Source organism: Entelurus aequoreus, linkage group LG10 (genome assembly GCF_033978785.1).
Source record: "Entelurus aequoreus isolate RoL-2023_Sb linkage group LG10, RoL_Eaeq_v1.1, whole genome shotgun sequence".
In the NCBI taxonomy this organism is placed as follows: domain Eukaryota; kingdom Metazoa; phylum Chordata; class Actinopteri; order Syngnathiformes; family Syngnathidae; genus Entelurus; species Entelurus aequoreus.
Window position 1 is genome coordinate 73,276,028 of NC_084740.1, and position 24,361 is coordinate 73,300,388.

The 24,361-nt window shown below is 39.6% G+C and overlaps 1 protein-coding gene and 1 long non-coding RNA gene across 2 annotated transcripts in view; one reads left to right on the forward strand and one right to left on the reverse strand.

Moving 5' to 3' along the window:
• Positions 1–3,048: 3,048 nt before the first annotated feature.
• The window catches only part of tnfsf11 (TNF superfamily member 11), a 35,719-nt gene continuing 14,406 nt past the window's right edge, over positions 3,049–24,361 (reverse strand). Inside the window, 3 exon segments of the mRNA XM_062061656.1 lie at positions 3,049–4,502; positions 4,504–4,574; positions 14,537–14,663. Coding sequence (XP_061917640.1) covers positions 4,125–4,502; positions 4,504–4,574; positions 14,537–14,663 — 576 coding nt within the window. The 3' untranslated portion in view covers positions 3,049–4,124.
• Positions 24,091–24,361, forward strand: part of LOC133659032 (uncharacterized) — an 89,732-nt gene continuing 89,461 nt past the window's right edge. Inside the window, exon 1 of the long non-coding RNA XR_009827586.1 lies at positions 24,091–24,131. This is a non-coding gene — a long non-coding RNA (uncharacterized LOC133659032). The remainder of the gene's footprint in view (positions 24,132–24,361) is intronic.

Here is a 24,361-nt window from a genome sequence, read left to right on the forward strand (position 1 = left end):
GCCAGCTATCTGCATCGCTTGTTGACCGTCACACGGAGAAGCAACCATGTTTGTCGAAAATGCAGTCAAAATGTCAAAAGACGGACATGAGCACACTTGTGACGCTGAAACGTCGAATCCAATAACCAGCTCGTTCCAGGCTACGTTTACATGGACCTGAATATTGCGATTCCAACCCGATCAGGATAACCCTGACGTAAACGCCCCGAACCAGAATGAAGTGAGTCAGACTACTTGAATCCACCAGTACTGTTTTGTTGTTTGTCGGTTTTGCTGTTAAGTGACGTCTGGCAAAAGATGTTGAAATCCCAAACCCAATGACCGCTAAAAAGAAGACACGCTTCTGGGCTTACGTTATAACGGAATAGTTCTGCTTCGTGTTCGGAGATAATTGCTATGTCCTCAAGTTCAAAGGATTGCATCCTACTTTTGAAGGCATCTGACACCACAACAATTTGAATGATCCTTCAAATGCAGCTTTGTTTTGCCTCGTTTTGTTTTTGTCAGGATGCATCGCATTTCCCAAGATTCGTTATGGCGGCACAAATGTCATTTTTAATTATTTGACTTTGTAATGTTAGACTTTATTGAAAACATGCTGCGTCTGTAAAGCTAATAAGTAAGCACGTTGCATCGTGATGAACCCATTTTGCGGAGATGCCAACGCAGTTCATGTGGTCCTGGTACTCTGAGGGGTGAAGAGCCTGACATTGGTTACAGCTAATTCGGGATGGGTACCGTTCACAGTTGAACCGATACAAAACCAATTCTCGGTGTCTGGGAAATAATACCAATAATCAACGGTATCAATTTTCTTTACTTTTGTGTGTGTATTAATTAATACTTGTTTTTGGTAATTAAATTAAATTTGTATTGCAATATTTACAAATGAGCTGATTATAACTGCTGTCCAGTTGTTATATCTTCTTTCGTTATGTTTATATTACCATTTGCAAGTATGACTTTAAGCTGTTCAAGATGTTCAATGACAGTAGTCCATAGTTATTGTTTCGTTGTTGTTGTTGCGACCTAAAAAGTATTGTACTTGCGCACGAGCTGTTATATTTGTAACATGCATCTTAGTTGTAGTTTTTATTAAAAAATGTGGAGGTGTTCAAATCGCCATGTAAAATCGCTAATGCTAATCAGTAGGATGTCAATAGCAAAGCCAATGTATTAGCATCAAGCTAGCACAATTTAGAAAAGTGGAGCCTTATTTTACTTACATTGAGGCGTTTTTTTTGAGTTAATTACTTTGTGCTGCTGGAGTGATCGCCAAAGGCCGAAGTGCGGAGAACCGAGCTGAGTCGGCAACCGGGCGTGATGTGACGCGCAACCCAGGTACCGTGATAAGGCACCATTACGTGAATTGGTGCCAAAAAAATACTTGATTCGGTCATACTTGCCAACCCTCCCGATTTTCCCGGGAGACTCCCGAATTTCAGTGCCCCCTCCCGAAAATCTCCCGGGGCAACCATTCTCCCGAATTTCTCCCGATTTCCACCCGTACAACAATATAGGGGGCGTGCCTTTAAGGCACTGCCTATACCAGGGGTCAACAACCTTTTTGAAAGCAAGAGCTACTTCTTGGGTACTGATTAATGCGAAGGGCTACCAGTTTGATACACACTTAAATAAATTGCCAGAAATAGCCAATTTGCTCAATTTACCTTTAACTCTGTTATTATTAATAATTAATGATATTTATCATTGTGGAAACACTGATCATCTTAATGATTTCTCACAATAAATATATATAGAAACAGATAAATATCAATATGCAACACTTTATTTTTATATTTTCTCTAAGTGCACATTTTTCAAATTGAACATTTTCAAATGATCACTTCTAAGACAGTCTTGTGAAATCTCAATATCCCATTTTAACGAGCTAGCCACTAACATTTTTTAACAAATCATGAATTACTTTGCACCATGTTTGTACAAATAACTCATGTAAAATATAAAAGTCAACTCTCAAATTTTCAAATAAATCATGTCACACTTTGAACTGGACACCAAATCTGTTATCTGTTTCTTTGTCAGTTAGTGAAGACCAAGTCTTTAAAATATTTTATTGGATTTTCAAATTCTATTTGAGTTTTGTCTCTCTTAGAATTAAAAATGTCGAGCAAAGCGAGACCAGCTTGCTAGTAAATAAATCACATTTAAAAAATAGAGGCAGCTCACTGGTAAATGCTGCTATTTGAGCTATTTTCAGAACAGGCCAGCGGGCTACTCATCTGGTCCTTACGGGCTACCTGGTGCCCGCTGGCACCGCGTTGGTGACCCCTGGCCTATAGCGTCCGCTTTTCTTCCATACAAACAGTGTGTCGGCCCAGTCACATAATATATGCGGCTTTTACACAGACATACGTGATTGCAAGGCATACTTGATCAACAGCCATACAGGTCACACTGAGGGTGGGCCGTATAAACAACTTTAACACTGTTACAAATATGCGCCACACTGTGAACCCACACCAAACAAGAATGACAAACACATTTCGGGAGAACATCCGCACCATAACACAACATAAACACAACAGAACAAATACCCAGAATCCTTTGCAGCACTAACTCTACAATATACACCCCCCGCTACCACCATCTCCCGAATTCGGAGGTCTCAAGGTTGGCAAGTATGGATTCGGTACCTATCCCTACAGCTAATAACGTACAGTACAGCGTTACCTCTGATTTGGTACGTCCCATTTTTCGTATGATTCGGTTTGTGGTAAACGCTTTTGCCTAAAGTTTGCCCACGGTTGTCATATGGCGGCTTGTTAATCGTGCAGCCAAACATTCCACATTACGAAGTACAGTGCCCACATTAAGAATGATCTATTGAACAGCAAAACGGGTTATTTCTCTTCACCACCTTTGCTAACAAGAGTCATGTAGGTCAAATATTCATTTATCGATTTTATTTGTCATTATGTAATAATTCTGTATAAAATGTGTTTTGTATGCAGATTTTGTGTCGAACTTATTTACACTACCGTTCAAAAGTTTGGGGTCACATTGAAATGTCCTTATTTTTGAAGGAAAAGCACTGTACTTTTCAATGAAGATAACTTTAAACTAGTCTTAACTTGAAAGAAATACACTCTATACATTGCTAATGTGGTAAATGACTATTCTAGCTGCAAAAGTCTGGTTTTTGGTGCAATATCTACATAGGTGTATAGAGGCCCACTTCCAGCAACTATCACTCCAGTGTTCTAATGGTACAATGTGATGATTAGAAAACCCTTGTGCAATCATGTTCACACATCTGAAAACAGTTTAGCTCGTTACAGAAGCTACAAAACGGACCTTCCTTTGAGCAGATTGAGTTTCTGGAGCATCACATTTGTGGGGTCAATTAAACGCTCAAAATGGCCAGAAAAAGAGAACTTTCATCTGAAACTCGACAGTCTATTCTTGTTCTTAGAAATGAAGGCTATTCCACAAAATTGTTTGGGTGACCCCAAACTTTTGAACGGTAGTGTATATGTTTTCTGTTTTTCTGTACGATTTGGTTTTGTCTGACCTTCTTGGGACGGATTACAAACCAAAACTTAGATCCAGTGAGTTTCAACCCACGATGCCTGAAGTAAACATGGAATAGTGTAGTCGCAGCTTTTTTGGGGGGTGGGGATCAACATCGTCCATGTAAACGTAGCCGTCGCGAAGACGCCTCATCACGCCCCCGCCTCGTTCACACCAACGGCAACCTTTTTTCTGGAAAACATTGACAGCTGTGGTTGAGGGATTACTTTGGTCATGTGATTTCATCCCGCTGGTGTTAAAGTACAAACAGATTGCTGCGTCGGTTTCAATGTTTCCATGATGACACCCATCTCCTTTTGCCAACGCGCTCCTCACTCGCTTCCTTTGTTTGTAGCGCCGGTGCAGACAAACAAACAACCAATGAACATGCAGTCTTAATGAATACCAGGCGCTGGAATACCTTTCAAGAATCCAGTGCTACTTTGGACCGGGGGTTGAGGGTGGTTTTTGTCCAGAGTTTGGACTCAAAAGGCTATGTGGTAAAAAACTGTTTTTTTTTCTAAGTCACTATCAGTGGTTCCCTTTTGCGTCACTTCAGTAGCATGGTGGCGTCCCACACGTCGACCTTGTCAGTTGCCCAACTTTACGGCGCCAAAGTACGTCCCTACTCCCTCCGGGTCCAGCATCCACGCGTTGGACACGGTGACAAACAAGGCGTCACCCTGATCAAGCCAGAGGCCTCGGCCCTGCTGGGCGCAGTACATGTTGTAGCTGGTGTTGTCCCAGCGCATGGTGCTGCCCGTCTTCATCAGCAGGTCCACTTTGCTGTTCTGCTTGATCCTCTCGTGGTAGATGTACTGGATGAGCTGCGTGTTGCTCACGTCCACCGAGGGCCCGCCGCCGGCGCCGCCCTGCCCGCCGTCCTCCGGGACATACTTGTAGTAGCGGAAGCAGGTCTTGGCGTAGACGTAGTAGAAGCCCGACTTGACCACGAGTAGCTTGCCCTTTTTCGTAGTTCATCCTGTGGCGGTACCCGCGCACCTCGTCCCAGTCGATGGTGATGGCCTTTGGCTCACCCTCTGCGATAGAAGAGAGCGGCTTAGTGAGGTTAAACGTTGCGGCAATTTGTTGCGAGGCGGGGGAAAAAACTTGAGGCAAATCAAATGGAACAACTGGGTAAACAGGAAATTACAGTAGCAGAACATCCAGTCTTAGGATGGGCTTGGAAAATCAGTTTTGCCAAGAAAAATTCCTTAAAACGTGTTTTGTCAATCATGTTGTGTAACGGTTGGTGTATTTGTATTGAACCGTTTCGGTACGGGGGGTTCGGTTCGGTTCGGAGGTGTACCGAACGAGTTTCCACACGGACATATTAAGTAGCGTACTGCACGTTGTGGGAACAATACTCAAAATGCCGGACATTTGAGGCATTTAAGAAACTCCGCCCGGACATCCCCGCAAAAGAGGACATGTCCGGTGAAAAGAGGACGTATGGTCAGTCTATCCTAGCCTGTTAGCTGCTAGCATGCTAGCAAAAGAGGACATGTCTGGGCTAGGATAGACTGACCATACGTCCTCTTTTCTTTTGCGGAGCTGTCCGGGCGGAGTTTCTTAAATGCCTCAAATTTTCCGGCATTTTGAGTTAGGGTTGCGTGTATTATCAATGTACGTTCAGGGTTAAGAAGGGGTTAAAAACAATATAAATTTTGCGTCGCCAGGCTCTGCTTTTTATCCATAGATTTATCAGATTAAATTTTTTATTATCTATAGCAGGGGTGTCAAAAGTGTTTTCAAAACCAATAAAATATATAGATTTCTTTGTAACTTTTAGGGCTCCCCCTCAAGACCCAAAAAGGTCTCAGTTATAACAATGTAAATAAATAAATAAATGTTTTTAACTTTATATTGACAGATAGACCTGAAGTGTGTACATATACACACATACTCATATACATACAGTATAGAGTCGAGGTTTCTGTGGTTTATCCGTTATACAGTGCTCAATACCGAAGTAGAGCGGAATATACGTTAGGTCAGGGAAAAACACAGAGGTTATTTCTGCTAATGAAGAGCAGAGAAAGGCTTGTAGGGATGAAATAGCCTCTGTGTTTTTTCCTGACCTAACATGTATATATATATATATATATATATATATATATATATATATATATATATATATATATATATATATATATATATATATATATATATACATATTTATATATATACATATATACTGTATATATATATATATTAGGGGTGTAACGGTACATGTATTTGTATTGAACCGTTTCGGTACGGGGGTTCCGGTTCGGGGGTTCCGGTTCGGTTCTAAGGTGTACCGAACGAGTTTCCACACGGACATATTAAGTAGCGTAACGCACGTTGTGTAAACAATGCACACCGAGGCACAACACACGGCATGCTAGCAGCTAACGGGCTACGATAGACTGACCATACGTCCTCTTTTCACCGGACATGTCCTCTTTAGCGGAGCTGTCAGGTCGGAGTTTCTTAAATGCCTCAAATGTCCGGCATTTTGAGTTAGGGTTGCGTGTATTATCAATGTACGTTCAGGGTTAAGAAGGGGTTAAAAACAAAACAAATTGTGCGCGCAGCAGCATTGGTGAGGGAGGGGCAGAGACAGAGAGAGAGAGAGAGTTATGATAAACGCGCATGCGTCGCCAGGCTCTGCTTTTTATCCATAGATTTATCAGATGTAATTTTTTATTATCTATAGCAGGGGTGTCAAAAGTGTTTTCAAAACCAATAAAATATATAGATTTCTTTGTAACTTTTAGGGCTCCCCCTCAAGACCCAAAAAGGTCTCAGTTATAAAAATGTAAATAAATAAATAAATGTTTTTAACTTTATATTGACAGATAGACCTGAAGTGTGTACATATACACACATACACATATACATACAGTATAGAGTCGAGGTTTCTGTGGTTTATCCGTTATACAGTGCTCAATACCGAAGTAGAGCGGAATATACGATAGGTCAGGGAAAAACACAGAGGTTATTTCTGCTAATGAAGAGCAGAGAAAGGCTTGTAGGGATGAAATAGCCTCTGTGTTTTTTCCTGACCTAACATGTATATATATATATATATACATATTTATATATATATACATATATACTGTATATATATATATATTAGGGGTGTAACGGTACATGTATTTGTATTGAACCGTTTCGGTACGGGGGTTCCAGTTCGGGGTTCCGGTTCGGGGGTTCCGGTTCGGTTCTAAGGTGTACCGAACGAGTTTCCACACGGACATATTAAGTAGCGTAACGCACGTTGTGTAAACAATGCACACCGAGGCACAACACACGGCCTGCTAGCAGCTAACGGGCTACGATAGACTGACCATACGTCCTCTTTTCACCGGACATGTCCTCTTTAGCGGAGCTGTCAGGGCGGAGTTTCTTAAATGCCTCAAATGTCCGGCATTTTGAGTTAGGGTTGCGTGTATTATCAATGTACGTTCAGGGTTAAGAAGGGGTTAAAAACAAAACAAATAGTGCGCGCAGCAGCATTGGTGAGGGAGGGGCAGAGACAGAGAGAGAGAGAGAGAGTTATGATAAACGCGCATGCGTCGCCAGGCTTTGCTTTTTATCCATAGATTTATTAGATTGAATTTTTTATTATCTATAGCAGGGGTGTCAAAAGTGTTTTCAAAACCAATAAAATATATAGATTTCTTTGTAACTTTTAGGGCTCCCCCTCAAGACCCAAAAAGGTCTCAGTTATAAAAATGTAAATAAATAAATAAATGTTTTTAACTTTATATTGACAGATAGACCTGAAGTGTGTACATATACACACATACTCATATATATACAGTATAGAGTCGAGGTTTCTGTGGTTTATCCGTTATACAGTGCTCAATACCGAAGTAGAGCGGAATATACGTTAGGTCAGGGAAAAACACAGAGGTTATTTCTGCTAATGAAGAGCAGAGAAAGGCTTGTAGGGATGAAATAGCCTCTGTGTTTTTTCCTGACCTAACGTATGTATATATATATATATATATATATATATATATATATATATATATATATATATATATATATATATATATATATATATATATACATATTTATATATATACATATATACTGTATATATATATATATATATTAGGGGTGTAACGGTACATGTATTTGTATTGAACCGTTTCGGTACGGGGCTTCCGGTTCGGGGTTCCGGTTCGGGGGTTCCGGTTCGGTTCTAAGGTGTACCGAACGAGTTTCCACACGGACATATTAGGTAGCGTAACGCACGTTGTGTAAACAATGCACACCGAGGCACAACACACGGCATGCTAGCAGCTAACGGGCTAGGATAGACTGACCATACGTCCTCTTTTCACCGGACATGTCCTCTTTTGCGGAGCTGTCAGGGCGGAGTTTCTTAAATGCCTCAAATGTCCGGCATTTTGAGTTAGGGTTGTGTGTATTTTTAATGTATGTTCAGGGTTAAGAAGGGGTTAAAAACAAAATGGTGCGCACAGTAGCATTGGTGAGGGAGGGGCAGAGACAGAGAGAGAGAGAGAGTTATGATAAACGCGCATGCGTCGCCAGGCTCTGCTTTTTATCCATAGATTTATCAGATTTAATTTTTTATTATCTATAGCAGGGGTGTCAAAAGTGTGCCCCGGAGGCCATTTGCCGCCCACAGCTAATGTTTTAAAGGCCCACGGCACATTCTAAAAATACTATTAAAATAAACAAAAACATAACAAAAGTGAAATGAAAAAGGTTAAATGTAATTTAGAAAAAGTTGCAATGTTGACTAATAAAACAAAGCTGGTTTTTTTTGTCTTTCAAACTGTCATTGCTCAAAACATAATATTGAATCAAAATCAATGTTATTATGAATTATTGACCTATCCAAGGTTCCGATAACTCTCACATCAAATAGTCCACTAAGAAAAATATTTTTGGTGGAAGATTTTGCAAATTTGGTAAATAAATAACCAGAAAATGTATATTTTGTTGTGACCTCTAAACCGAGGTACGTACCGAACCGACATTTTTGTGTACCGTTACACCCCTAGTGGTCGGCTTTTTTATAATGCATCGTTATCTGGTTCCTGGCGGCATTTTTTTTAATCAAACACTTTCTCTTCCGCTTTGGGGAACCGTGTACAAAAAAAAGTGTACCAATGTTCTACATCAAAACTGCGCAAAATACGGCCCGCGGGCCACATACGGCTCATTAAGATTTTAAATCCGGACGTTCTACATCATTTTTTTATACCTTTTAACTAAACTGTCGCCACCGTTATGATGTGCAGTGTTGTTTTTAAATTACCGTACAAGAAAGTAGGGATGTCCGATAATGGCTTTTTGCCGATATCCGATATTCCGATATTGTCCAACTCTTTAATTACCGATACCGATATCAACCGATACCGATATCAACCGATATATGCAGTCGTGGAATTAACACATTATTATGCCTAATTTGGACAACCAGGTATGGTGAAGATAAGGTACTTTTTTAAAAAATTAGTAAAATAAGATAAATAAATTAAAAACATTTTCTCGAATAAAAAAGAAAGTACAACAATATAAAAACAGTTACATAGAAACTAGTAATGAATGAAAATTAGTAAAATTAACTGTTAAAGGTTAGTACTATTAGTGGACCAGCAGCACGCACAATCATGTGTGCTTACGGACTGTATCCCTTGCAGACTGTATTGATATATATTGATATATAATGTCGGAACCAGAATATTAATAACAGAAAGAAACAACCCTTTTGTGTGAATGAGTGTAAATGGGGGAGGGAGGTTTTTTGGGTTGGTGCACTAATTGTAAGTGTATCTTGTGTTTTTTATGATGATTTAATTAAAAAAAACAAACAAACAAAAAAAAAAACGATACCGATAATAAAAAAACCGATACCGATAATTTCCGATATTACATTTTAACGCATATATTGGCCGATAATATCGGCAGGCCGATATTATCAGACATTTCTAATACAAAGTATTTCAATGGTCGAAATCTGCGCTTTTGAGTGTTATACGAGTTATTACGGTAATCTTCATCACAGCAGCTCAGACAAGGAACAAAGCAGAGTGGGCGGGGTTTGTTTTCAGAGCAGCCAGCCCGAAACGCGTGTGTCAGAAACAGACGCGGAAGCAGATTTTTGCAACAAATTTCTGCATAAAAGTGATAATATATCATATTGTAGGCGTTTGTTACACTTTTGCATTCATATTTTGCTGTTTTCTTATATCTTTGTTGTGCTTTGCTTGATTGTAAAAGATACGCAACTATCGAGGAGCTGGTCTGAGAAGTTAATATTCAGTGTTTTATTGTTCATAGTTAATATTGTAAATCCCACTGTCTTTATTTTCATGTACATTTTGGGTGTCCCATTCAGTAAAAAACTGTAAAATTCCGTACCGTTTTTTTTTTTTGAAGTGGTCTGTTTTTAGAATTCTATCGGACATTGACTTTTGGTATTAGTGTTCCTGAAAAAAGGGACCCAAACACGCATACTGTACAGCAGATTTTTACATCTGAATGTTTATATATAATTTATACACATTGGCCTCCCAATGTCCTCAATCTGGCCCCCCGAGTCAAAATATTTGCCCAGCTCTGTTCTACATTGTTTAAGTAGATTTGGTCGCTATTGTTCACAGCTACAGTAGTACACACTGGAAGGTAAATAGTCAACAAGAGATGCGGTTACTCGATAAGAAAATCGCCCCCTAGGGCTTTGGCAGAGAATAAAAGATCAAATAGTCCACACAGATAAAAGGTAGTAGAGAGTTATGTTGAGCAGTGCTAGCCAATGAGTTAAAAGCCACAGACTCTCAACTCATTGTCCAGCACAACTCTGAAACATGATGAGAAGTGAGGTTTACACAACGGACTGGCATCCTTTACAGCAGTAAACCCTTTTTGCACCACGGACCGGTTTAATGTAGGCATTATTTCCCTTTATTTCCCTTATTGGGTCCATTACTCTGTTACATGAACATTGATATTATACATGTGGGCCCATAGATAGAAATGCCGTTAAACGTAGCTTTGATGTAGCAAGTTACTTTTGCAGTGTAGCTTGCTACAATTCTCCGGGGATAGCTTCCCCTGTAGCTTAGCTACATTCAATCGAGAGTAACTTGTAGCTAAGGAGCTTGCCCATCACTGATTATTTTTGTCAACCCAACCTGTCAAACTTCTCCATTTTTCCTGAAGAATCATGTAAGACATGACGACGGATGGATTTATTTTATTGCATTCTAAATATTAAATAAACGTAAATAAAAGTCCGCTTACAGCGGAGCCAATGGGAGCGCCACTATTCCGCCCATAAAATCCGATAACCATTCAAAAAGCGCCAACAATACTCCATTTACATTGTGTGACTTGAATATTAACCAAGTATTAATGATATTGTTATTATTATAAGCGCTAACGCAGACAAACTATTTAGAGCGGCGCCATGATCACTTCCGTGTGTGTCTATGTTTACATCATCGACTGGTCTGCTGTTTCTTTGCTTCCCTGCTCCCTGTAAGTTTATTGTAGATCATAAATCATGCATCTCACCCGAAAAATAGATGGCTGAGGATATAATCCGATAAATATAAACCACGTATTAATGATATTGTTATTATTATAAGCGCTAACGCAGACAAACTATTTAGAGCGGCGCCATGATCGCTTCCGTGTGTCCCTATGTTTACATCATCGACTGGTCTGCTGTTTCTTTGCTTCCCTGGTCCCTGTAAGTTTATTGTAGATCATAAATCATGCATCTCACTTGAAAAATAGATGGCTGAGGATATAATCCGATAAATATAAACCAAGTATTAATGATATTGTTATTATTATAAGCGCTAACGCAGACAAACTATTTAGAGCGGCGCCATGATCACTTCTGTGTGTCCTTATGTTTACATCATCGACTGGTCTGCTGTTTCTTTGCTTCCCTGGTCCCTGTAAGTTTATTGTAGATCATAAATCATGCATCTCACTTGAAAAATAGATGGCTGAGGATATAATCCGATAAATATAAACCAAGTATTAATGATATTGTTATTATTATAAGCGCTAACGCAGACAAACTATTTAGAGCGGCGCCATGATCACTTCTGTGTGTCCCTATGTTTACATCATCGACTGGTCTGCTGTTTCTTTGCTTCCCTGGTCCCTGTAAGTTTATTGTAGATCATAAATCATGCATCTCACCCGAAAAATAGATGGCTGAGGATATAATCCGATAAATTGGGACCCTTTGACAGCCATTTAGGGCCTGGAACTGGCGAGAACGACACAAAAGGCTCTTGTTTGAACTTGATCCTATAGGACCCTGGCAGCCAATTAAGTTCTTTTAAAATAGGGGATATGTGGGTCCTTCAATTAGTACAGGTCATAATTCTCGCTGCAGAGTTTTGGACTAGCTGCGTCCACGAAAACAGACTGTTTCAATAGGTATGAAAGTCATCTTCATCATTTGAACCAATTATTTTTCAGATCTGAAATTGTGGAGCCGAGTAAGAAATGTTAAAAGTTTCGTGACAAACCATCAGATCAAAGTTTGCTTTCGCAATTTATCAGCGCCCATCTGTGTAGTTATGTGTCGTTTTAACTAGAGATGTCCGATAATGGCTTTTTTGCCGATATCCGATATTGTCCAATTCTTAATTACCGATACCGATATATACAGTCGTGGAATTAACACATTATTATGCGTAATTTTGTTGTGATGCCCCGCTGGATGCATTAAACAATGTAACAAGGTTTTCCAAAATAAATCAACTCGAAGTTATGGAAAAAAATGCCAACATGGCACTGCCATATTTATTATTGAAGTCACAAAGTGCATTATTTTTTTGAACATGCCTCAAAACAGCAGCCAGGAATTTGGGACGTGCTCTCCCTGAGAGAGCATTAGGAGGTTGAGGGTGCGGGGTTTTGGAGTAGCGGGGGGTGTATATTGTAGCGTCCCGGAAGAGTTAGTGCTGCAAGGGGTTCTGGGTATTTGTTCTGTTGTGTTTATGTTGTGTTACGGTGCGGATGTTCTCCCGAAATGTGTTTGTCATTCTTGTTTGGTGTGGGTTGACAGTGTGGCGCATATTTGTAACAGTGTTAAAGTTGTTCATACGGCTACCCTCAGTGTGACCTGTATGGCTGTTGACCAAGTATGCATGTATTCACTTGTGTGTGTGTGTGAAAAGCCATAGATATTATGTGATTGGGCCGGCACGCAAAGGCAGTGCCTTCAAGGTTTATTGGCGCTCTGTGCTTCTCCCTACGTCCGTGTACACAGCGACGTTTTAAAAAGTCATAAATTTAACTTTTTGAAACCGATACCGATAATTTTGAAACCGATACCGATAATTTCCGATATTTTATTTTAAAGCATTTAACGGCCGATAATATCGGCAGTTCGATATGATCGGACATCCCTAGTTTTAACCATTTGGTCAAAGTTTGTTGAAACCAAGATGGCCTACTTCCTGTTAGTTATTAAACTTGGGATCTTTAGACTTTGACGTGCGTACCGTCATGATACGTGAATCTGATGGCAGGGGCATTTTTTTTCTCTCCTAATTTTAAAGGAAAAAAGTGAGTTTTAGTGCCTGTTAGGGGCCTCGAAAATGCGATCGAAGTGGGAGAATAATGATAAACGAAGCAATTTCAATAGGGCCCTTGCATCTTTTTGTTGCTCTGGCCCTAATCCAGCGGTTCTTAACCTTGTTGGAGGTACCGAACCCCACCAGTTTCATATGCGCATTCACCGAACCATTTAGTGAAATATAAAATGTTTTGTTTTTTTCAAATTCAAGAAAAAGTCATGTTTTTTTACTGGTGCACAAAATGAACCGTGCATGAACATCACCTTGTTCAAAGAACAAAACCAACACAGTGCATGAACTCACAACTAATTACACACATTACCATGAATTGATTAACGTGGACCCCGACTTAAACAAGTTGATAAACTTATTCGGGTGTTACCATTTAGTGGTCAATTGTACGGAATATGTACTGTACTGTGTAAACTGTTTCATATAATGTACCGTATTTCCTTGAATAGCCGCAGGGGCGCTAATTAATTTAAAACCTCGTCTCACTCCTGCGCTTACCAAAAGCATGCGGGATGGGCAAGCATGCGCTAATTATTTTAAAACCTCTTCTCACTCCGGCGCTTACCTTATCATGAAAAGCACATTTAATAAAAAAAACTTTATTATGGTCTTACCTTTACTTATAAATGATGTCCATGTGCAGCTGCTTCTGATCAAAGGCAGTCTTCCTTATCTTTCTTCAGTTTTAAAAGTCTCTGGAGATATTCCTTTAATTATTACCTCCTGCTTCGATTGAAAGTCCAGTTTAGAAAACCGTTTTATTTTAGATATGTAATCCTCCATGGTAAAAGTGCAAGCAAACGATCGCGGCTCACGCATGCTGCTTGTTGTCTTCTTCTGCAGCGCCGGTCTTCTGCAGTACTGGTAGTCGCAAGGAGGATCACTAGCGCCCTCTACCACCAGGAGGCGGGAGTCATTTAATGACTCATATTTGACCCGGCGGAAGTGCCAAGCATGCGCTAATTATTTTGCGAAACGAGTTTGACCCGGCTGTAATTCTAGGCAGGCGAATACTATATTCACGGCGGCAATTCAAGGAAATACGGTATTCTCTTCCTTTGCAATCTGCTAGTAAAAGTTTCAATCGATCAAACAACCTGCAAATTAGATGGAAAATTAGAGGGAACATTATTTGGGGGTATCCATAATACGCCGAAAGGGAGAAGTTTTTATTTACACGATAAGTCGGATGTGTCTTTACCTCCGTGGCGGAGGCTCCGCCGAACCCCTAGGGTTCGATCGAACCCAGGTTAAGAACCACTGCCCTAATCATTGCAAAAGAGCTGGTTAAACTACCAATACACAACTTTGCAATTTTGCAGATGAGTGTTTTACTGTTACTCTTCCATGTGAAAATGCAATGTATGAACTGCTCGACTGTGCAGACAGACGATCAGGTGTGGAGCACTCACTCTTAGAGAACTCCTGATACTCCTTGATGGGGAGGTGGGCAGACGGGGGCTTGTCCTTTGGGTTTTTGAATCGGTTCTTACTGGTGTCTCTCAGCGCGTTCAGGACCGGTCTGTCTGTCTGCACTTCCTGCCAGAAAAACAACAAAAACACACCAGACCAGATGACAAATAGTGACGAAAGACAACGTGAGTATTGGATGTGTTTTTCCCCGGGCCAGTAGAAATGTAAAACTATAAACCACATCTGTAGAAAAAAAACTCAGTAATAATCAAATGTTGTTGTATTTCACTACAGCCGCGCTCTGCTGTCAATTTAAATCAACGTCAAAGTCGTCTTCGTCGAGACAGAGCGCGCGCACACTGTCTCGTTCAGTCCAAACACGGTCTCTAGGCAAGTAAACAGTCACCGCCGACTCACAGCTGGCTTGAAAGCGGCAATGTTTACTCATTTTGCGTTAACATAACTCCATCATTTTGGTGCTGCACTTGGCTGGTGATAGTGAGGACAAACATCGCCGATGTTTCCATGGCGAGTCCTCACAGAAACAAGTTCAGCTTCGTGTCATCGTCCTGGACCGGCCAGGACACCTCACAGGGCATTCCCCCAAACTCTCCCCACAAAAACTGTAAAAGCCCGACTCAAACGAATGACTGAACCGAGCGCCGGGATTCAACCTTTGATTTAGTGGTAATTAATCTTGAATACGAGGAAATGTTTAATGTTGAGTGACTGTATATTTTATCACATTCTATTCTAAACTGTTGTAACTCGTCTGCGATCGGTATAACTGACACCGGCATCTGCGGTATGTCATCCTGAGCCAGCAGGAACCAAACAAGCGTAACACGTTCCTGCCGAGTTGGCAGGTCTACAAGGTATTCGGCAAATAGATACCGCCATCCAATAAACAAATACAATTCGGAATTTGACAGAAATCTTTAGACGCCTCAAGACGCGTAAACATTTTTTTTTTGTCATTGGCTCAGCATGTTTATTTGTAACAATTGTCTACAATCACCAGGACTCCAGCATCACTTGTTCTACAAGCTAGGGTTTTATTGTGTTTACCTTTCATAGTGGGTTTTTTTTTTTCACCCTCAAAATGGTATGCTACGCATTCAGTTCACATTTGCCTAAAAGTTAGACTATTTAGCTCTGGGGTGTCAAAGTCATTGACTTTGAATGAATGATCTATGGCCCCCGGGATGATATTTGATTAGTATTAGAACCAGCCCGCAGGCCACAGCCGCCTGCTGCTGTTTTGCACGCACCAATACTCCATCAGTGTTGGCGCTGGGAATTTTCAAAATGGGGTCCCAGCATACTTGCCAACCATGAGACCTCCGAATTCGGGAGATGGGTGGTGGTGGTGGGGGGGTTGAGGTGGGCGGGGTTTGGTGGTAGCGGGGGTGTACACTACCGTTCAAAAGTTTGGGGTCACATTGAAATGTCCTTATTTTTGAAGGAAAGGCACTGTACTTTTCCATGAAGATAACTTTAAACTAGTCTTAACTTTAAAGAAATACACTCTATACATTGCTAATGTGGTAAATGACTATTCTAGCTGCAAATGTCTGGTTTTTGGTGCAATATCTACATAGGTGTATAGAGGCCCATTTCCAGCAACTATCACTCCAGTGTTCTAATGGTGCAATGTGTTTGCTCATTGGCTCAGAAGGCTAATTGATGATTAGAAAACCCTTGTGCAATCATGTTCACACATCTGAAAACAGTTTAGCTCGTTACAGAAGCTACAAAACTGACCTTCCTTTGAGCAGATTGAGTTTCTGGAGCATCACATTTGTGGGGTCAATTAAACGCTCAAAATGGCCAGAAAGAGAGAACTTTCATCTGAAACTCGACAGTCTATTCTTGTTCTTAGAAATGAAGGCTATTCCACAAAATTGTTTGGGTGACTCCAAACTTTTGAACGGTAGTGTATATTGTAGCGACCTGGAAGAGTTAGTGCTGCAAGGTGCTCTGGGTATTTGTTCTGTTGTGTTTATGTTGTGTTACGGTGCGGATGTTCTCCCGGAATGTGTTTGTCATCCTTGTTTGGTGTGGGTTCACAGTGTGGCCCATATTTGTAACAGTGTTAAAGTTGTTTATACGGCCCACCCTCAGTGTGACCTGTATGGCTATTGATCAAGTATGCATTGCATTTACTTGTGTTTGTGGGTGTGTTTGTAAAAGCCGCATATTTTATGTCAGTGGTCCCCGACCTTTTTGTAGCTGCGGACCGGTCAACGCTTGAAAATTTGTCCCACGGACCGGGGTGGGGGGGGGGGGGGGGGGCGTTTTTTATTTATTTATTTTTTCATAAAGAAATACAATCATGTGTGCTTACGGACTGTATCCCTGCAGACTGTATTGATCTATATTGATATATAATCTATATATTTAGTTTTTTATGTTGAATTACTAAAAAAAAAAAAAAAAAAAAAAAATTTTTTTTTTTTTTTTTTTAAAATTTTTTTTTTTTTTACATTTCTTGTGCGGCCCGGTACCAATCGGTCCGCGGACCGGTACCGGTGGTTGGGGACCACTGTTTTATGTGACTGGGCCGGCATGCTGTTTGTATGGAGGAAAAGAGGACCTGACGACAGGTTGTAGAGGACATTGAAGGCAGTGCCTTTAAGGCACGCCCCCAAAATTGTTAACTGGGTGGAAATCGGGAGAAATTCTGGATAACTTTTATTCTCTGGCTTTTAACACTTTTGTGGGTTGTGTGGTCCTCTGTTGTCCTCTGTGTTTTTTAAATTTTGATTTCTATTTACTGTTTTAATTGGTTCTACCCTTTAAAATGGTTTTTAATCATATTTGTTTTTTATATTGGTTTTGTATGTATTTATTTTTTGTGTTTTTATTCAGTCATTGGTGGAGCTAAGGATACAATTTGAATATTGTTTTTAATATTGTTGTGCAGCACTTTGGAAACATTTTGTTGTTTGAATGTGCTATATAAATAAAATGGATTGGATTGGATTGAGAATGGTTTCCCCGGGAGATTTTCAGGAGGGGCACTGAAATTCGGGAGTCTCCCGGGAAAATCGGGAGGGTTGGCAAGTATGGGTACCAGGGACCCCATAAAGTCATAAAAATGGGGTCCCACAGTCAATTTTTGGGGTCCCACTTTTTTGTAACCGTTTTAAAGACAATTGATAAATGTATGCATTATCCTGTTATATCTCACATTCTATATTGTGTTTTGGAAAAAAGTTGACATAAACGTTACTTAATTCATTAAAAAAAAAATAATACAAAAGAAAACTTTTTTTATACATACACTACCGTTCAAAAGTTTGGGGTGACCCAAACAATTTTGTGGAATAGCCTTCATTTCTAAGAACAAGAATAGACTGTCGAGTTTCGGATGAAAGTTCTCTTTTTCTGGCCATTTTGAGCGTTTAATTGACCCCACAAATGTGATGCTCCAGAAACTCAATCTGCTCAAAGGAAGGTCCGTTTTGTAGCTTCTGTAACGAGCTAAACTGTTTTCAGATGTGTGAACATGATTGCACGAGGGTTTTCTAATCATCAATTAGCCTTCTGAGCCAATGAGCAAACACATTGTACCATTAGAACACTGGAGTGATAGTTGCTGGAAATGGGCCTCTATACACCTATGTAGATATTGCACCAAAAACCAGACATTTGCAGCTAGAATAGTCATTTACCACATTAGCAATGTATAGAGTGTATTTCTTTAAAGTTAAGACTAGTTTAAAGTTATCTTCATTGAAAAGTACAGTGCTTTTCCTTCAAAAATAAGGACATTTCAATGTGACCCCAAACTTTTGAACGGTAGTGTATGTAAATTTATTCAGTTATAAGCATTCATTCACTTTCTTCTTTCCTTCATGCATCTAAACTTTATCGCTGCCGGTATTTTTTTCTATATTTTTATTGTAATATTTTCAGAATGTGTTTGTTCTATTTTTGGCCAAAGTAAGACAAAGAAAACTATCTGAAGTTGCCATGATTTTAATAGTCTGTGCACAGATTTTCTTCCTTGCGGCCCCTGAGCTAAAAATGAGTTTGGCACCACTAATTTAGCTTGTTTGTTTCAATATGATTAGTGGTTAACTTCTATTCACACGTTTAAAAAAAAAAGCCAGTTAATGACACTCATAAAACAGTTTTTGGGCAGTCAAACAATTAAAATACAATTAATCGCATTTTGTCCTTAGCTAACTTGTAATTAGTTGTGATTAATGTACTTTTCAGCTCTTATGTGTCTTGTGCATGTTAAGAATTGACATTAAATCATCTTGAATCTTGAATCTTGAATTAATCGCAGATAGAAGTTTATTTTAAATCTTTTAATAAGTGTACCTTTAAATCATGTTTTTAATCCTGTAAATATGGGACGGGACAAATTGTTTGCTTTATTAACTTTTTTTAAATGGCTTCACACAAATGGACAAAAAAATTGAAAGTTTCCCCAGACTTACCTGCACCCGTGTCATAAAAAAATTATAATCTGTAAGGCTTTACCGCACTTGTTTCACAGTTGTTTCGATGACAAAATTATAATCACATCTAGGGATGGGTACTGACTGAATCCTGCCAGTCCTACCGGGCCCTGATTCATGTAAAACTCAACGCTTCGGCACTTGGCGATCACGGAGAGCACATTCAGCCAAACTACCTCCAGGTAATGTTGCAATTTTCAACGCCAACAAAGCACTCAATTAAAAAAAAACACTCCAAACTGAGTTAATTAAGGCTACACTTTTCAAAAATGCTCTAGCTTGATGCTAATATACGTACATTGCCTTTGCTATTGTCACGCTTCCGATTAGCATTAGTGATTTTACATCGTAATTTCAACATCTGTAAATTTGTTCATGACAACTACAACTAAGAGGCACATTACGATCAAACTAATGTGTAAGAAGTACACTACCGTTCAAAAGTTTGGGGTCACGTTGAAATGTCCTTATTTTTGAAGGAAAAGCACTGTACTTTTCAATGAAGATAACTTTAAACTAGTCTTAACTTTAAAGAAATACACTCTATACATTGCTAATGTGGTAAATGACTATTCTAGCTGCAAATGTCTGCTTTTTGGTGCAATATCTACATAGGTGTATAGAGGCCCATTTCCAGCAACTATCACTCCAGTGTTCTAATGGTACAATGTGTTTGCTCATTGGCTCAGAAGGCTAATTGATGATTAGAAAACCCTTGTGCAATCATGTTCACACATCTGAAAACAGTTTAGCTCGTTACAGAAGCTACAAAACTGACCTGCCTTTGAGCAGATTGAGTTTCTGGAGCATCACATTTGTGGGGTCAATTAAACGCTCAAAATGGCCAGGAAAAGAGAACTTTCATCTGAAACTCGACAGTCTATTCTTGTTCTTTAGAAATGAAGGCTATTCCACAAAATTGTTTGGGTGACCCCAAACTTTTGAACGGTAGTGTACAATACTTACATTGTTAACACTTTTTAGGGCGCAACAAAATACTTTATTCAGGAATAACTGAACTGACAAGCCAGCACACCGTAAACTATACACTACTGCTGTTAACGTCTTGGACTTGCAACTGTAAGTGCAACTTATTGTTGTACACTTGCAAATGAGTCTCAGAAATGTCATAATAAACATTCACTACTTTGTTGGCTGGAAGTCTCATTGTGCTAAATTGGAAGGCTAGAGATATTCTTTATTCCCTTAAAATTGGAGAAAATTAGGCCGAGATTGAAAGGTGGTTCTGCGGGACGGTTTCTTAAAATATGTCAAAGACACCGATCCCCGATTGAAAGGTAGATAATTGATGAGCCTTTTGTCTGATTTTGTGTATTGCTGCACCGTGTTGGGGACATTCAGGAGTGCAATTGTCTGTGGCTTCACGTCAATATTTGCTTGTACTTATTTGACTGATGCATGCTTTTTTTTTAAATTGTGTTGTTTATTTATATTTTTTATATAATTCTTGTGGGTTACTTGTTTGTGGGAGAGAAAAAAAAGAATATTTGACATGTGTTTAATTGTATTTCTGGACTGTCCATGTCAAAAATCCAATAAAGAAATGTTAAAAAATAAGAAATGTCATAATAAAACAAGTTATAACAAATAATCAGCAGTTATCTTAGTCAGCTATTTTTTTATGTTATTTACAAAAAATTGGTACCGTAAACAATACTCATTCCTGATCGCGTGTCAAAAAAATAATGCCGTTAAAGGAAATCATAGTTATGATTGCATGAGCTTTGAGAGCCCTAAAAAGGTCACATTTCCATTGTTTTCTATGTGAAAACATGATATTCTAATCAGAAAAAAAAGAAGGAATGGCTAACGAGAATGCACGCAGGCTTTGGCTTGCACGTACCATAAATCAAAGTGAATAAGTAACTAAAACATGGCTTACTTGCACTTAAATCCATTGACCTTTTAGCTGAGCCCATCCCCGGTACCGCGCGGTGTAGGCCGGGCCTGCACATCCTGCCTCTCAACAAAGGGCTCTAACAACGGGCTAATAAACGGTCCACCGAGGTCGACCATCCAGCCAATCCTCACGGACCTTTTTAAATCGCAACACGGGCGGCGTGTTCCTGTCATGGGAAGTAACCTGGGCGTAGCGACACAATGAGCATTTAAGTCCACTCACCGTCACGTCATCTCTAAGGAAAAAGACAATGATTTCCATTCAGAGAATTATGGGTAAGCTAAGACTAGAAGACACATCTTGACATGACCTTTGAGGGTAAATGTATATTATCAGGCTAACCAATCTGGCGCCCTAGGCAAGATTTTAGGTGGCGCCCCCCCACATCGGCAGTGAAGTGTATATACTCACAAGAAACCGAATAGCTTTGTCTTTGACCTTTTTTTTTTACTTAAAGAAAGCAAATTAACATACTATATGAGAATGTTATGTTATGATTATCTTTAACCGAATCACAGCAGTGCTCAAATTAAAAAAACAGCATTCCCTCTCATGTGATATTGCTTAATTAACATTAATGATGTGCACTTTAACAACTAGGCTTACAACTATACCTAATATATAAAGGGGTGGAAAAGTGACTATTACCTGCAGGGCAAACATTAGCTAACCAGAAGGCAATAACAATGTAAACAAAAAACACCTGCTTAAAAGATCTAATACAAATGTCCCTGAGGAATGTAAGGTGGGAGTACTGTAATTACCTAACGTTACATTATTATTTTCCATAACAATTTAGCCCCCTCCACAATATTAACCCGACGTTAAAACAGAACTAGCTATTAATTGATTAGCAATTGCCGAATCATGTAACATTAGCTTAATGCTAAAAAGCCAGGTTACTATCACATTCTGTAACAGACAAATAATTTCATGTAGGCTAACGTTACCTACCTGCTACCTCTGTCTTTTTCTCGTTTCTCCTCCTCTTCTTTTCTATTTTGTCTTCCCTGGGCACCTGACAGTTTTGGCCGTTTTGACATCTTGTGTTGATTTTTTGATGTGGTAAGAGTCATGATACGGGAAGGGAGGGGGCGCACCGTGCGGGGGGATGGGGGGGGGGGGCGTAATGTTGTAACAAATAATATTTCTATTGAATAGGCTTTACTTTGCATTTTAATTAACGTGGGATTATTTTTTGTATTTAGAAATAATAGTACCAACTTTTTTTCTTTTTTTTTCCCTCCAACATTTGTGGCACTGGCTTGGCGCCCCTTGATGGACGGCGCCCTTAGCATTTGCCTATACGGTCTATGCCACGGGCCGGCCCTGTATATTATCATTTATAGTACAGCATGTATGCACACGCACGTGCTTGCTACGCCCTTCATTTCTGCGCATATTAATACCAGAAAAAATTCTCACTCAGCAATTTTTATTGTGCACAGTCTGGAGTGTTCAAGTAGTTCCACTCTCATGCACCATACACTGTTGCATGGTTGGAGGAGGCGGCCTGGTGAGCCTGGCCTTGATAAACAATGCGATCGTTCCTCCCGCCAGTTATTTATTATAGCAGCCGCCTGTAGCCTAATCAAGTCAGAATGACTCCTAAATTCAATTGCCGCATAGATGAGTACAGAGGAGGAAAGGATTGTGCCAATACCAGTTTACATGTTTATTTATTATGATTATTTTTTTGCAGAATTGCGCAAAAACTACCCAACTGACCCATTGCACTTGTAGATCAGTAGAAAGTAAGGATGTTCCGATCAGGGATTATGCTGCTGTTTCTGATACTAATCATGCATGAGTGAGATCAGCAGTTACCAAAACCGATACCGATCACATGTATTAGATGTTAACTTTTCTATATATTTATGTTTATTTAGAGCAGGAAAACGCTGAACACCAGCCCGGCATCTTTGTTTTCTACCTGTCAACTGTCAGTTTAGGCTACTCGCTGGCTCCTCATCACCACTTCAAGATGGCGGCAGAATTTCTGTGATCACACCTCACTCCTACCCACTTCTCCAAAGTGGGCTGGCTCAGGGTGGAGGACAGAGTAAAACAACTTGCACTGAGCCTAGTCTATAAAATCCGCTACACCTCCCTGATACCGAAGTACATGTCAAACTACTTCCTTAATGTAAATGACCGCCATAATCACAACACCAGAGGGAGCTCCACTAACCACGTTAAACCCAGATTCCGATCTAACAAAGGTCTTAACTCATTCTCTTTCTATGCCACATCAATATGGAATGCACTCCCAACAGGTGTAAAAGAAAGGGCATCTCTATCCTCCTTCAAAACCGCACTAAAAGAACACCTCCAGGCAACTACAACCCTAAACTAACACCCTCCCTTCCACATCCTACCTCCCCGGATTGTAAATAATCAAATGTAGATACTTATTCTTATTCTTATGCTTTCTGATCTCTCTCTCTCTCTCTCTCTATGTCCACTACTTGCTGTACATATCCTACCAAGTCAGACCTACACTGTTTCAATGTCCATTTCTCTGATGGTGCAATTGTTGATGACTGAAGTGTTGATATCAACCAAAACTAACTCCCTCACCCCCTCCACATCCCACCCCCCGCATTGTAAATAATGTAAATAATTCAATGTATATACTCTGATGATTATCTTGTGTGATGACTGTATTATGATGATAGTATATATCTGTATCATGAATCAATTTAAGTGGACCCCGACTTAAACAAGTTGAAAAACTTATTCGGGTGTTACCATTTAGTGGTCAATTGTACAGAAACTGTACTGTGCAATCTACTAATAACATTTTCAATCAATCAATCAATGGTGAGTGTTATTGATTGTTTAACAATGTCAACACAATATTTAAACAACTTCGTTATTGTTTTTTTATTACATAGAATTGTTTGAGCAAAACAAAGTAAACAATCTATTATTATCTATAAAACAAAGTACACAATCTATTACTCTTTTAAATCCCTTTTGCCCTCAAACCCTTCCTGTGTCCAAGGAATTATTTAACAAAATGTGTCAACCAAAAAAAAATATTTCTTAGAATGTACATATTCTAAGAAAATAAAAATATCCCCCTAACCACGCTAGTATCGACCATATGCTGATATCGACATGGTGTCGACGCCGGTAATTTATGAGTCGGCCCACTCTTCATACGCAGTGTACTTCCGGCTGCGACATCAAAAAGTTAAGAGCTGTTATATTATCTTCTCTTTCACCCTTATTAATCTACTTGTTAGTTTCTGCTTACTTTCTGTTGTAACCTGGCTTTCAGCTACACTTCTGAAATGTAACTATCCATTTTGTTTATTGGTGTTTTTTTCATGCTAGTTTAGCAGCTACCTATTTTAGCTAGCCTGCCTGCTGCTGCTTGTTCTTGTTGTGTAACACGTTTAACACCGTTCTAATATCCGATA